Raw genomic sequence first — 13488 nt, forward strand, 5'->3', positions numbered from 1 at the left:
GTCATAAGGGTGATACATTGGGAAGCCATCCTCTCTGGTACTGGGGAAAGCCATCTTCTGGAGAGGTGCTGTTCCTTTTGCTGTCTCCAAGGGTGGTATGCTGGAAAGATTCCTGAAGGGGTTTCTGCACTGGTAGATTTTGTAAGAAGTTCTAGGAGAAGCTGCCTGAGGGAATGAGCCATGCCAGGGACCTTGTGAGGAAGACACCTATGGGGTGGTGCTATTGTAACTTTTTGGAGGTGAGCTCTACTAGGTATACTATGCAGTGCCCTAGGATTAAGCAGAGAGAGATGACAGAACTAGGAACAAAGCTGCTTCTTTTTGTAGTGTCTAGAACCCTCCATTGATAAAGGTTAACATGCTACCTGTCAGAAATGTTCCACTATTGTAAGCACAGCAATGAAGAATGGATTTTTAATTTAAAAAGTTTTTTTACGTTTATTTATTATTGAGAGACAGAGACAGAGCATGAGCAGGGGAGGGGCAGAGAGAGGAGGAGACACAGAATCCTAAACAGGCTCTAGGCTCTGAGCTGTTAGCACAGAGCCTGACGTGGGCCTCAAACCCACAAACCGCAAGATCATGACTTGAGCTGAAGTCAGATGCTTAACCAACTGAGCCACCCAGGTGCCCCGATTTTTAATTTTTTTTTAAGTTTATTTATTTTGAGAAAGAGAGAGAGGGAGAGAATGAGAGAATGAACAGGGGAGGGGCAGAGAGAGAGGGAGATAGAGAATCCCAAGCAGGCTCCACACCATCAGTGCAGAACCCGATGTGGGGCTCAAACCCATGAACTGCAAGATCATGACCTGAGCTGAAATCAAGAGCTAGTTATTTAACCGACTGAGCCACCCAGGCATCCCTAATTTTTTTAATGTTTATTTGCTTTTGAGAGAGACAGAGTGTGAGTGGGGGAGGGGCAGAGAGAGAGGGAGACAGACTCCGAAGCAGGCTCCAGGCTCTAGGCTCTGAGCTGTCAGCACAGAGCTCAACGTGGGGCTCAAACCCATGAACTGTGAGATCATGACCTGAGATGAAGTCGGACGCTTAAACTGACTGAGCCACCCAGGTGCCCCAAGAATGGATTTTTATTTTATTTTATTTTTTATTATTTTTTAGTACAATATATTTTATTATATTATTATGAAGCCCTTGTTTTACCAGCCTATTCAGTGGAGACAGCAAAACTGGACAGTCAAGCTTTTGAAGATATATAAGAATCCTCTTTTTAAAAAATGTTTATTTAAATTTTATGAATTCTTTATTTTTTTAATTTATTTTTTAAAAATTTATTTATATAATGTGTTCTTATCTTATTTGGCCATTCTTTATATATAATTTATTGTCAAGTTAGCTAACACACAGTGTATACAGTGTGCTCCTGACTTCAGGGGGAGATTCCTGTAATTCATCACTTACATACAACACCCAGTGCTCATCCCAACAAGTGCCTTCCTCAATGCTCATCACCCATTTTTCTCACCCACCTAACCCCCCCACCCCCATCAACCCTCAGTTTGTTTTCTGTATTTAAGAGTCTTACGGTTTTCCCCCCTCTCTGTAACTATTTTTTTTCTTTCCCTTCTCCCATGGTCTTCTATTAAGTTTCTCAGATTCCACATATGAGTGAAAACATGGTATCCATCTTTCTCCTGACTTATTTCACTTAGCATAATACCCTCCAGTTCCATCCATGTTGTTGTGAATGGCAAGATTTCATTCTTCTTCATTGCTGAGTAGTAGTCCATTGTATATGTACACCACGTCTTCTTTTTCCATTCATCAGTTTATGGACATTTGGGCTCTTTCCATAATATGCTATTGTTGATAGTCCTGTGGTAAACGTTGGGGTACATGTGCCCCTATGAATCAGCACTCCTCTATCCTTTGGATAAATTCCCAGTAGTGCAATTGCTGGGTCATAGGGTAGTTCTATTTTTAATTTTTTGAGTAATCTTCACACTGTTTTCCAGTTTGCATTCCCACCAACAGTGCAAGAGGGTTCCCATTTCTTCACATTCTTGCCAACATGTGTTGTTTCCTGAGTTGTTAATTTTAGCCACTCTGACTGGTGTAGTTTTGATATATATTTCCCTGATTATTAGTGATGTTGGACATCTTTTCATGTGTCTGCTAGCCATCTGGAAGTCTTCTTCAGAAAGTGTCTATTCATGTCTTCTTCCCTGGAATAAGTTTCATCCTTCTTCACTGGATTATTTGTTTTTGGATGTTGAGTTTGGTAAATTCTTTAAAGATTTTGGATACTAACCCTTTATCTGATGTGTCATTTGCAAATATCTTCTCCCATTCCACTGGTTGCCTTTTAGTTTTGTTGATTCTTTCCTTTGCTGTGCAGAAGCTTTTTTTTTTTTTTATTGATGAGATACCAATAGTTCATTTTTGCTTTTATTTCCCTTGCCCTCAGAGACATGTCAAATAAGATGTTGCTGTGGCCGTGGTCAAAGAGGTTGTTGCCTGTTTTCTCCTGTAGGGGTTTTGATGATTTCCTGTCTCACGTTTAGGTCTTTCATCCATTTGAATTTATTTTTGTGTGTTGTGGAAGAGAATGTTCCAGTTTCATCCTTCTGCATGTTGCTGTCCAGTTCTCTCAGAATCTTGCTAAAGAGACTATCTTTTTTCCATTGGATACCCTTTCCTGCTTTGTCGAAGATTAGTTGGCCATACATTTTTGGGTCCAGTTCTGGGTTTTCTGTTGTATTCTATTGGTCTATGTGTCTGTTTTTGTGCCAATACCATACTGTCTTGATGACTACAGCTTTGTAGTACAGGCTAAGGTCTTGGATTGTGATGCCTCCCCCTATGTTTTTCTTTTTCAACATTACTTTGGCTTTTCAGGGTCTTTTCTGGTTGCATACAAATTTTAGGATTGTTCTAGCTCTGAAAAGAATGCTGGTGCTATTTTGATTGTGTATTGAATGTGTAAATTGCTCTGGGTAGTATGGACACTTTAACAATGTTTGTTCTTGCAATCCATGAGCAGGGAATATTTTTCCATTTCTTTGTGTCTTCAATTTCTTTCACAAGTGTTCCTTAATTTTCATAGTACAGATCCTTTACTTCTTTGGTTAGGTTTATTCCCAGGTATTTTATGGTTCCTGGTGCAATTGTAAATAGATCAGTTTCTTTATTTCTCTTTCCAATGCTTCATTATTGGCGTATAGAAATGAGACCGATTTCTGTACATTGATTTTATATCCTGCAAGTTTGCTGAATTCACGTACCAGTTCTAGCAGCTTTTTGGTGGAGTCTTTTGGGTTTTCCATGTAGAGTATCATGTCATCTGCAAAAAGTGAAAGGTTGACTTCTTCTTTGCCAATTTGGATGCCTTTTATTTCATTTTGTTGTCTGTTGTAGCCAGGACTTCCAACACTATGTTAAGCAACATTGGTGAGGGGCGCCTGGGTGGCTCAGTTGGTTAAGCGTCTGACTTCAGCTCAGGTCATGACCTCATGGTTTGTGAGTTCAAGCCCTGTGTCAGGCTCTGTGCTGACAGCTCAGAGTCTGGAGCCTGCTTCAGATTCTGTGTCTCCTTCTCTCTCTGCCCCTCCCCAACTTGTGCTCTCTCTATGTCTCTCAAAAAATAAATAAATGTAAAAAAAAAAAATTAAAAAAAAAAACCCAACATTGGTGAGAGTGGACATCCCTGTCATTTTCCTGACCTCAAGGAGAAAGCTCTCAATTTTTCCCCATTGAGGATGATATTAACTGTGGGCTTTTCATATATGGCTTTTATGATGTTAAGGTATGTTCCTTCTATCCCAACCTTTTGGGGGTTTTTATAAAGAAAGGATGCTGTATTTTGTCCAATGTTTTTTCTGCATCTATTGACAGGATCATATCGTTCTTATCCTTTCTTCTATTAATGTGATGTATCACATTGATTGATTTGAAAATACTGAACCAGCCCTGTAGCCCAGGAATGAATCCCACTTGCTCCTGGTGAATAATTCTTTTTAATATACTGTTGAATGCAATTTGCTAGTGTCTTGTTGAGAATTTTACATCCATTTTCATCAGAGATATTGGCCTGTAATTCTCCTTTTTTGTGGGGTCTCTGTCTAGTTTGGGAATCAAGGTAATGCTGGCTTCATAGAATGAGTCCGGAAGCTTTCCTTCTGTTTCAATTTTTTGGAACAGCTTGAAAAGGATAGGTATTAACTCTGCTTTAAATGTCTGGTAGAATTCCCCTGGGAAGCCATCTGGCTCAGGACTCTTATTTATTGGGAGATTTTTGATAACCGATTCAATTTCTTTACTGGTTATGGGTCTGTTCAGATTTTCTTTCTTCCTGTTTGAGTTTTGGCAGTGTGCGGATGTCTAGGACTTTGTCCATTTTCCGGGTTGTCCAGTTTGTTGGCATATAATTTTTCATAGTAAGAATGAATTTTTAGATGAGAGTTAATAAATTGTAACTGTGGCTGATTGCTACATCACTTTTTAGATCCATTTATGATGGTTTTAGATTCCATTTATGATTTGGCAATGTATCTTATATACCAAATTATGTCCTCTCTTTGGGATCGTGCCTTTGTCCATAGAGTTTCCATACATCTCTTCCGGTTGTCCTGTATCCCCCAGTTTCAGACTTCCAGAACATTGCCCAGTGTTTACTTCTTGCTGTTATATCCTAATTCCATTTCAAGTAGCCATTACTAAAATGTCTCTTTTAAATTCCCATTGCTAGAATTTCTCTTTGCTAGGTTTTAGGACTATGCCTTGACTACTACTACTTTTTTTTTTTTTCTTTTTAGCTTCCCCTCACATCATAAGGGTCAGAGGTATATATGTGGGTGGATCTCTGCTATTCTGAATTTTTTTTTTTTACCTCCATTGCTACTCTGATTGCTTATGTCTCCACATGTTAGCTGTTTGATATTTCTTTCATTTTTTTTATTTTTTGTTTTTGTTTGTTTTGTTTTTTTGGATGGGGGGGCATTCATCTTGATGAACTTTCTTTAAATAGACTTATTGTCTAGAATACCAGTTATGGTTTCTCATCTTATTCTATGGATCCTACTGATTCTCCTGATTGCTCGTTATTCTGTAGCTTGGTCTGTTCAAAAAGTCTTGAGACATCCAAATGGGTCTCAGTTTTCCACATACAGATGGAAGAATGCCAGTTTCATAGACTTATATATTAACTTCTGGGAGTTAATAGTAGAAAGTATTGGTTTTGAGAGCAAATTACTGTATTTCCATATTTATCACGGGTAAGAGTATTCTTAAAAAGGATTTTGGGAAATCAATTACTTTAGAATTCTCTTGTAAATATTTTGAATTACCGTTAATTATTCTGCTACAATTGTTATTGAACTTGCTTAAAATTCTCATATATTAAGGATTTGAGTTTTGACATGTAAAAGTCAACACTTAGCTATAATTCCGTTGCTAGATAATTACTCTTAAATTATATTTATAAAATATTATTATTTCATTGTAGTTATAGATAAAATATAAAAATTATTTAACTTGTAAATAAAATGATGAAATTTCTTTGAGATATAGTTGCAAAATGGTATTTCCTAAGTAACTGGCTAATTTTATGTTTTAGATAAGTAAAGATCAAAATTTTTTAGAAACAGAGTTTCCAGCACCTGAAAAAACAGTCACTTTAAGCCTTGCACAAGTAGTAAAGCAGGTGCAAAAACTAGAAGAACTGAAAAATCGTCTTAAACAAGAGTCTTTATACTCCTTGAAAGCCTTGTTGTCTAAACCCAAGTAAGTAAAATATAAGAGTTAATAGAATTCAAAACAATAAGAGTGGGTATAAAGTAGTAACAAATGTAATGGTTCAGATATTGTGCTGTATGTAATTTCTAAATCATATCAAATAGTCTACTCAGCTTGCTCCTATTTGAAATTTTTGACAGTTTGAAGTGGCACCGGCAAATCAGTAGTCACTAGTCACATCTAGCTACTAAAATTGAAATTCAGTTCAATTTAATTAAAAAGTCAATTCTGCAGTCATACTACCCATATTTCAAATGCTTAGTAGCCACATGTGGCTGTTGCTAGAAAGTTCTGTTGGAATGGCTGGCTTAAATATCTGGCTTTTAAAATATTCTCTCAGTTTGATTATGTAGCTTCTATAGTAAATAGGAAACTAAGATAAAGTTATTTATGAACAGCATCATTAAAAATTTCATAGGGACAGGGATATGTTCTAAAGAAAAATTCTCTACTTTCTAGTTGTGGAAAGCCTTTTTTTTTTGACAGATGGGAGAAAGATTCAAATGATTGATTACAATGATACTCCTATTATCTGACTTTTGATATTTGAGGTTTATCTGTCTTGAATTTAATAGATGACTAAATTATTATCATGGAATACCTTTTAGGACTTTTTTTTCCCACCTCACATAGTTACTTTTTTTGTGTGTGGTGAAAACACTTTAAGATTCACTCTTAGCAAATATGAAGTATACATTAATATTGTTAACTGTAAACAGCATGCTATACATTAGATGTCTGACATATTCAACTTTTGTTATTTTGTTATTTTATTTTTAATTTTAATTCCAGTATAGTTAACATACATCATTATATTAGTTTCAGGTGTACAAAATAGTGATTTAGCAGTTCCATGCTGGTGCTTATCATGACAGATGCACTCCTTAATCCCCATCACCTATTTTACCCATCCCTCCTCTCACTTCCCCTCTTACAACCATCAGTTTGTTCTCTGTAATTAAAAGTCTGCTTTTTAATTTGTCTTTCTAGCTTCCCCCCCTTTTTCCCATTTCTTTGTTTCTTTTTTTTAAAGTTTATTTTGAGAGAGAGTGTGAGTGGGGTAGGGGCAGAGGAGAGAGGATCCCAAGGGGCTCCATGATGTCAGTGGGGAGTCTGATGTGGGGCTCAGTCTTACCAACTGGGAGATCATGAACTGAGCTGAAATCAAAAGTCAGACTCTTAACTGACTGAGTCACCCAGGGGCCCCTGTTTTGTTTCTTAAATTCTACATATGAGTGAAATCAGAGGGCACTGGGGTTGCTCTTGGCAAAAAGGCAGGGCAAACAGCCTGTGGACATACAGCGTGGAAACAGTTATCTGAAGAGCACTACTTTCTGAGATATGTACTCTAATATCCCAATTTTAATAGATGAAGAAACTAAAAGTCAGAGGCATTAAATAACTTACCCAAGGTCATATAATTAGTAAGTGGGAAAGACAAGTTTTTAGCCAAGCAGCTTGTCTCTAGAACTTGTGCTCTTAACAATTTCACCATTAAAAGAAATATCCTATTTTTATTCAATTTACTTTTGCTATTTTTATTAAGATTGTTGTTGATATACATAATTATATTCATGGAATACATAGAATTTTTAGAATTACATAATGTGACTTTTATACTTATTTGCTTGGTACTAATTAATTTACCTTACTGTCTGTGAATAAAAGTTAAAAAATATGTTAAATTTTATTTTACAAACTGTATAATATCTAGAGCATATATTCTATTTATTAAGTGTAATTTAAACTCTTATTCTTTGATAATAAATACATGTTGTATTTATTGAAATTTAAACAGGCATAGTGAAAATTTACCAGGAGCATTGCAAAGTTATGAAACCATACAGCAGATAATTGAAGGTGATAATATTTTATACATGTTTAGCATTATAAGTTTTTCTATATTACATTAACATTTGAGACTTAGTTTAAAAATTTATATCCATAAAATTATATAATAGTAAATTTAAAGATATATTCAATAGTGAGTTTGATATTTTCAATAAAAGTTATTATGTTTCAGATTCTGGGAGTTGTACAAAACGAATAAACCTTGGTTGTTACCACCATAAAATACACAATGTAGTAAGGACACAAGCACATTATGTATCATTTTAATATAGTGTAATACATGAGAATGCATGATAAAGGTTATGTGTAATTTTCAGTGAATCCACAGAGAGCCAGTTTGTTCAACCTGAGGGAGTTGGAAAGATTTTATGCAACTGTAAAGGACAAAGGATCCTTTACATAATAGGATCTAGTCAAATGAAGAAGGGAGATATCTGGTTTTTTACGAAGAAGACCTAGTATGAGCAAAGAGCATGAATAGGGAATTGCAAGTGGAATGGTATTAGAATTTGAAGCTAGAAGGTAGGGATAAGATAAGAGAGAGCCTAGTCAGAGGGATTGGATGCTGTGCTAGGGAACTTTTTTTTTTTCCTCGTATATGCTAGGGAATCACTGAAGACTTTTTGTAAGAAAGTGACATTGTTGGATTTAATTGTAGACAGATTATTCCGGCCACATTGTAGAAGCTATATTTGGGGACTAGGTATAGGGAAGGAAAGTTATTGCTGTGTTTTAGATGTGTGATAAGTTCTTATATGAGAGCATAAATAAACAAGAATAGGGGTAGATTTGAGAAAATTTACTGGTAAAATTGGGAAAACTTGGTGATTAGATATGAAAGGAAGGGAGATTAAATCATGGTAACATTAATTAAAAGAATGTAAGAGGAACAAGTGTTGTTGAGAAAATGATGAGTTTATAATACTCAATTGTTATATACATTCATTCAGATATTACCATTTGGTGCCTGATTGGGAGGCTTTCCACTGTTGGGAGCTCTATTGTTTTTTTTAGAGTTTTCTTTAAACTCAATATGTATAATTGATATATTAAACATATGACAAATTTACTGTTATTTCAGAATTCATAAAAACCCACCCAACTAAAGAATTTATAGATGTTTCTGCAACTGATCCACGTAAGTTTCCACTCATTTAAACATTATTGTGTTAACAACTTCTGTCAAGTGCATTAATTTCTATAGTTTTCTATAATTTAAAGTTATTATTAAAGTAATAACATAGAGTCCCTGGAGTTTGGAGCCATACAGTTGAACTATCAAGCAAGTATTGAAATTCCTAATTAAGGCTACATGCTACAAAAAATAGACTCATTTTTGAGGACAGAGGATTTAAAAACAATTTTTTTAATGTTTATTTATTTTTGAGAGAAAGAGCATTAGCAGGGGAAGGGCAGAGAGAGGGAGACACAGAATCCAAAGCAGGCTCCAGGCTCTGAGCTGTCAGCACAGAGTCAGACACAGGGCTCAAACTCATGAACCTTGAGATCATGACCTGAACCGAAGTCAAGCACTTAACCGACTGAGCCACCCAGGCACCCCAAGGGATGGAGGAGTTTTGGTTGTGATTAGAGTATGCTGCTGAAATGTTTCAGGCGTGCCAAGCCTTTGAGATGGAACAGCAATAAACTTAAAAGGTCATTTGTAGATTTTGTTTCTGTGAATTATAGATCATCTCATATGCACTAATTCTTTGATAACAGCTGAGTACCAATTGCTTCATGAATATAAAGAGCTGCTAGAACTGCTCTGTTGAACTTCTGACTACTTTTCAACAGAAAGGAGAAATTACCTTGCTTATGTCAAGATACTAGAAAGAATTTTGAAACAATGATGTAATATATGCTGTAGAGTACAATTTATATTATAAGTTAGAAAATAAAACTTGCGTAGAAAAGGTTGACAGGAATCCTGTTCTCTTTCCACTTCGGCTTTAAACCCTAGTGTTGCCGTATTTAAACCAAAGGCTTTAATTCAACAGTGATTAATTCTACAGCTTGATTCTACAGTGCTCCCAAATTCTGTAGAGACCTTTGATCCAAAAGTCCTGACTGACTACATGAGTAGAAAGCTATCTAGAGCTTTGGAGTGGGTAGTGAAAGTTTCTTTTTACATCCAGGAAAACTCTCTGCACATCTCTAGGGCTGTCTTTCTGAATCTGTGCAGCTGTCTCTAATACTGTGTCCTGTGAATTCTAGCTGCTTTGGGCTTCCAAAAATCTAAACTTTGTCTCTGAACCCCAGGAGAGCAGTAGACTCTGGGTCCCCCTTCCTTATGCTGTGGCCTGGAAACTTCAGGAAGTAAGATGGGGTTATCAAAGGGCTCTGTTCCTTTCTTTTCCTTCTGCTTGTTTTCCAATGTCTGAATATTGCTGTTTTACATATTTTCCCCCAAGAATAATTCTAGTCCCTGATGCTCCTTCATGGACAAAAACAGAAGTCTCTATGCCCACATATAGGCTGATTGGAACACATCCTCTAACCACAAAACCAAAAGAATTAAATATAATAGAAGTGTTACTGATTACTTAAAAATGTTCTCCTTTTGTCTGTCTCTGTCTCTTCATTCATTTATTTAATTGAGGTATAATTGACATACATTACATTAGCTTCAAGTGTGTGATATTTGTATAATTTGCAAGATGATCATCACAATAAATCTAGTTAGATTACAAGAATTTTTTGTTCTTGTGATGAGAACTTTCAAGATCTACTCTCTTAGCAACTTTCAAATATGCAATACAGTATTACTAACTATAGACACCATCTGTACATTACATCCCATAACTTACTTATTTCATAACTGGAAGTTTGTACCTTTTGACCTCTTTCACCCAGTTTTCCCATTCCACCTCCACCCCCCATTCAACATACATATATACATGTTCAACACACATACATGTTCTGTGTATCTATGAGCTATCTTTTTCCATGACAGCTGCCTCAGTCCCTGGGCTCCTTTAGTATAAATATGCTTTCTCTCAGTATTATTCAGTTTTACTTGTATATGCTCTCTTTTTCTGCTAAGTGTACCCTTTTCATATTCTCTGGCCAAACTTTATTCTCTTCCCATTCTCTAAATTTGATATCATAGCCTAATCAACAAGGCAAAAGTTATCTTTGTATTCCACTCTGTGTTTATACTATTTAACTTTGATATTGCTTCATTTCATAATTAATGAAATTTATTTCTTTATAGCAGTTTTAGGTTTATGGAAAACTTGAGCAGAAAGTACAGAGTTCCCATATACCCATTCTCTGCTGCCTACTCTCTGCACAGTTTTATTAACATTTTTCATTAGTGTGCTACATTTGTTAAAATTGATGAACCAATACAATACAATACAATACAATACAATACAATATTAATACAATATTATTATTTTTTTTAAATTTTTTTTTAACATTTTTATTTATTTTTGAGACAGGGAGAGACAGAGCATGAACAGGGGAGGGTCAGAGAGAGGGAGACACAGAATCCGAAACAGGCTCCAGGCTCTGAGCCGTCAGCACAGAGCCTGACGCAGGGCTCGAACTCACGGACCATGAGATCATGACCTGAGCCGAAGTCGGCCGCCTAACCGACTGAGCCACTCAGGCGCCCCTAATACAATATTATTAATTAAATTCCAAGCTTACATTGGGTTCACTCTTTGTGCTATAGAGTTCTATAGGTTTTGACAAATGTATAATGTCATGTATTCACCATTACAATATCATACAGACAGGTTTCACTGCCTTGCATCACATGTTCTACCTATTTATTTCTCCCTCCATCTACCTGAGTCCTTGGCAATCATTAATCTTTTTGATGTCTCTGTAGTATTGCCCTTCCAAGTATGTCATATATTTGGACTCATACAGTCTTTCTTTTACTTAGCAGTATGCATTTAAATTTCCTTCTTAATGATTTTTGTGGTTTTATAGTTGATTTATTTTTATTAATGAATAATAATCCATTATATGGATGTACCATAGTTTGTTTAATCCATTCATCTACTGAAGGACAACTTGGTTGCTTCTAAGTTTTTGCAATTAAAGAAAAGCTGCTAAAAGATTATTTTGTGTGTGTGTGTGTACATGTTTTTCATCTCATTGGGGTGAATACCAAGGAGTGCAATTGCTGGATCATATAGTAAATGTATGTTTAGTTTTTTAAGAAACTGGTAAACCATCTTGCAAAGGGACTGTATCATTTTGTATCCCCACCAGCAATGAGAATAAGAATTCCTATTGCCCTATATCTTTGTCAACATTTGGTGTTATCAGAATTTTGGATTTTAGCCATTCTAAAAGTTTTTAGTGGTGTCTCATTGCTCTAATTTGTAATATCTGATGTTGAGATTTTTTTCATACTTTTTTTTGCCATCTTTGGTGAGGCATTTGTTCAGATCTTTTACTAATTTTAAACATTTATTTATTAAAGTTTATTTATTTATTTTGAGAGATACAGAGACAGTGTGACTAGTGGAGGGGCAGAGAGAGAGGGAGAGAGAGAGAATCCCAAGCAGGCTCCACACTATCAGTGCAGAGCCCAAAGCAGGGCTCAAACTCATGAAACTGCAAGATCATGACCAGAGCTCAAGTTGGACACTGAACTGACTGAGCCACCCAGGCACCCCTAAAATTAATTTATTTAAATTCAAGTTAATTTCACTCTTATGTGGGTCCTGAGAAACTTAACAGAAGACCATGGGGGAGGGGAAGGGAAAAAAAAGTTAGAGCGGGAGGGAGCAAAACCATAAGAGACTCTTAAAAACAGAATAAACTGAGGGTTGATGGGGGGTGGGAGGGAGGGGAAAGTGGGTGATGGGCATTGAGGAGGGCACCTGCTGGGATGAGCACTGGGTGTTATATGGAAACCAATTTGATAATAAATTTCATATTAAAAAAAATAAATTCAAGTTAACATACAGTGTAGTGTTGGTTTCAGGAGTAGAACCCAGTGTTTCATCACTTACGTATAACACCCAGTGCTCATACCAACAAGTGCCCTCCTTTATACCCATTACTTGTTTAGCCTGTTCCCCACCCATCTCCTCTCCAAAAACCCTCAGTTTGTTCTCTGTATTTAAGAGTCTCCTATGGTTTTCCTCCCTCTGTTTTTGTCTTGTTTTTCCTTCCCTTTCCCTGTGTTCATCTGTTGTGTTAAATTCCAAATATGAAATCATAAAAATTGTCTTTCTCTGCCTGACTTATTTCACTTAGCATAATATACTCTAGTTCTGTCCTCACACCAGTCAGAGTGGCTAAAATAAAAAATGCAAGAAACAGGTGTTGGCAAGGATGTGGAGAAAGGAGAACGCTCTTGCACTGTTGGTGGGAATGCAAACTGGTGCAGCTGCTCTGGAAAACAGAGTAGAGGTTACTCAAAAAATTAAAAATAGAACTAACTACCTTATGACCCAGCAATTGCACTACTAGGAATTTATCCAAAGGATATAGGAGTGCTGATTCATAGGGGCACGTGCACCCCAATGTTTATAGCAGCTCTGTCAACAATAGCCAAAGTATGGAAAGAGCCCAAATGTTTATCAACTGATGAATGGATTAAGAAGATGTGGTATATATACACAATGGAATACTACTCAGTGATGAAAAAGAATGAAATCTTGCCATTTTCAACAACGTCGATGGAACTGGTGGGTATTATGCTAAGGGAAATAAGTCAGAGAAAGATGGATACCATATGATTTCACTTATATGTGGAATTTAAGAAACTTAACAGATGAATATATTTGTATGGAACCACAAAAGAGCTTGAATAGCTAATCTTGAAAAAGAAAAGCAAAGCTGGAGGCGTCACAATTCTAGGCTTCAAGTTATATTAGAAAGCTATAGTGATCAAGGCAGTATGGTACTGGCACA

At 36.1% G+C, this 13488-nt stretch overlaps 1 protein-coding gene across 3 annotated transcripts in view; it reads left to right on the forward strand.

Annotated features, from left to right (window-relative positions):
- The window catches only part of LOC125918683 (coiled-coil domain-containing protein 7-like), a 140508-nt gene that overhangs the window by 53871 nt on the left and 73149 nt on the right, over positions 1 to 13488 (forward strand). For all 3 annotated transcript variants that reach the window (XM_049624803.1, XM_049624801.1, XM_049624802.1), the window contains 3 exons: positions 5573 to 5739; positions 7550 to 7611; positions 8684 to 8740. In XM_049624803.1, coding sequence (XP_049480760.1) covers positions 5573 to 5739; positions 7550 to 7611; positions 8684 to 8740 — 286 coding nt within the window. The remainder of the gene's footprint in view (positions 1 to 5572; positions 5740 to 7549; positions 7612 to 8683; positions 8741 to 13488) is intronic.

The sequence above is a fragment of the Panthera uncia genome, chromosome B4, assembly GCF_023721935.1.
Source record: "Panthera uncia isolate 11264 chromosome B4, Puncia_PCG_1.0, whole genome shotgun sequence".
In the NCBI taxonomy this organism is placed as follows: Eukaryota; Metazoa; Chordata; class Mammalia; order Carnivora; family Felidae; genus Panthera; species Panthera uncia.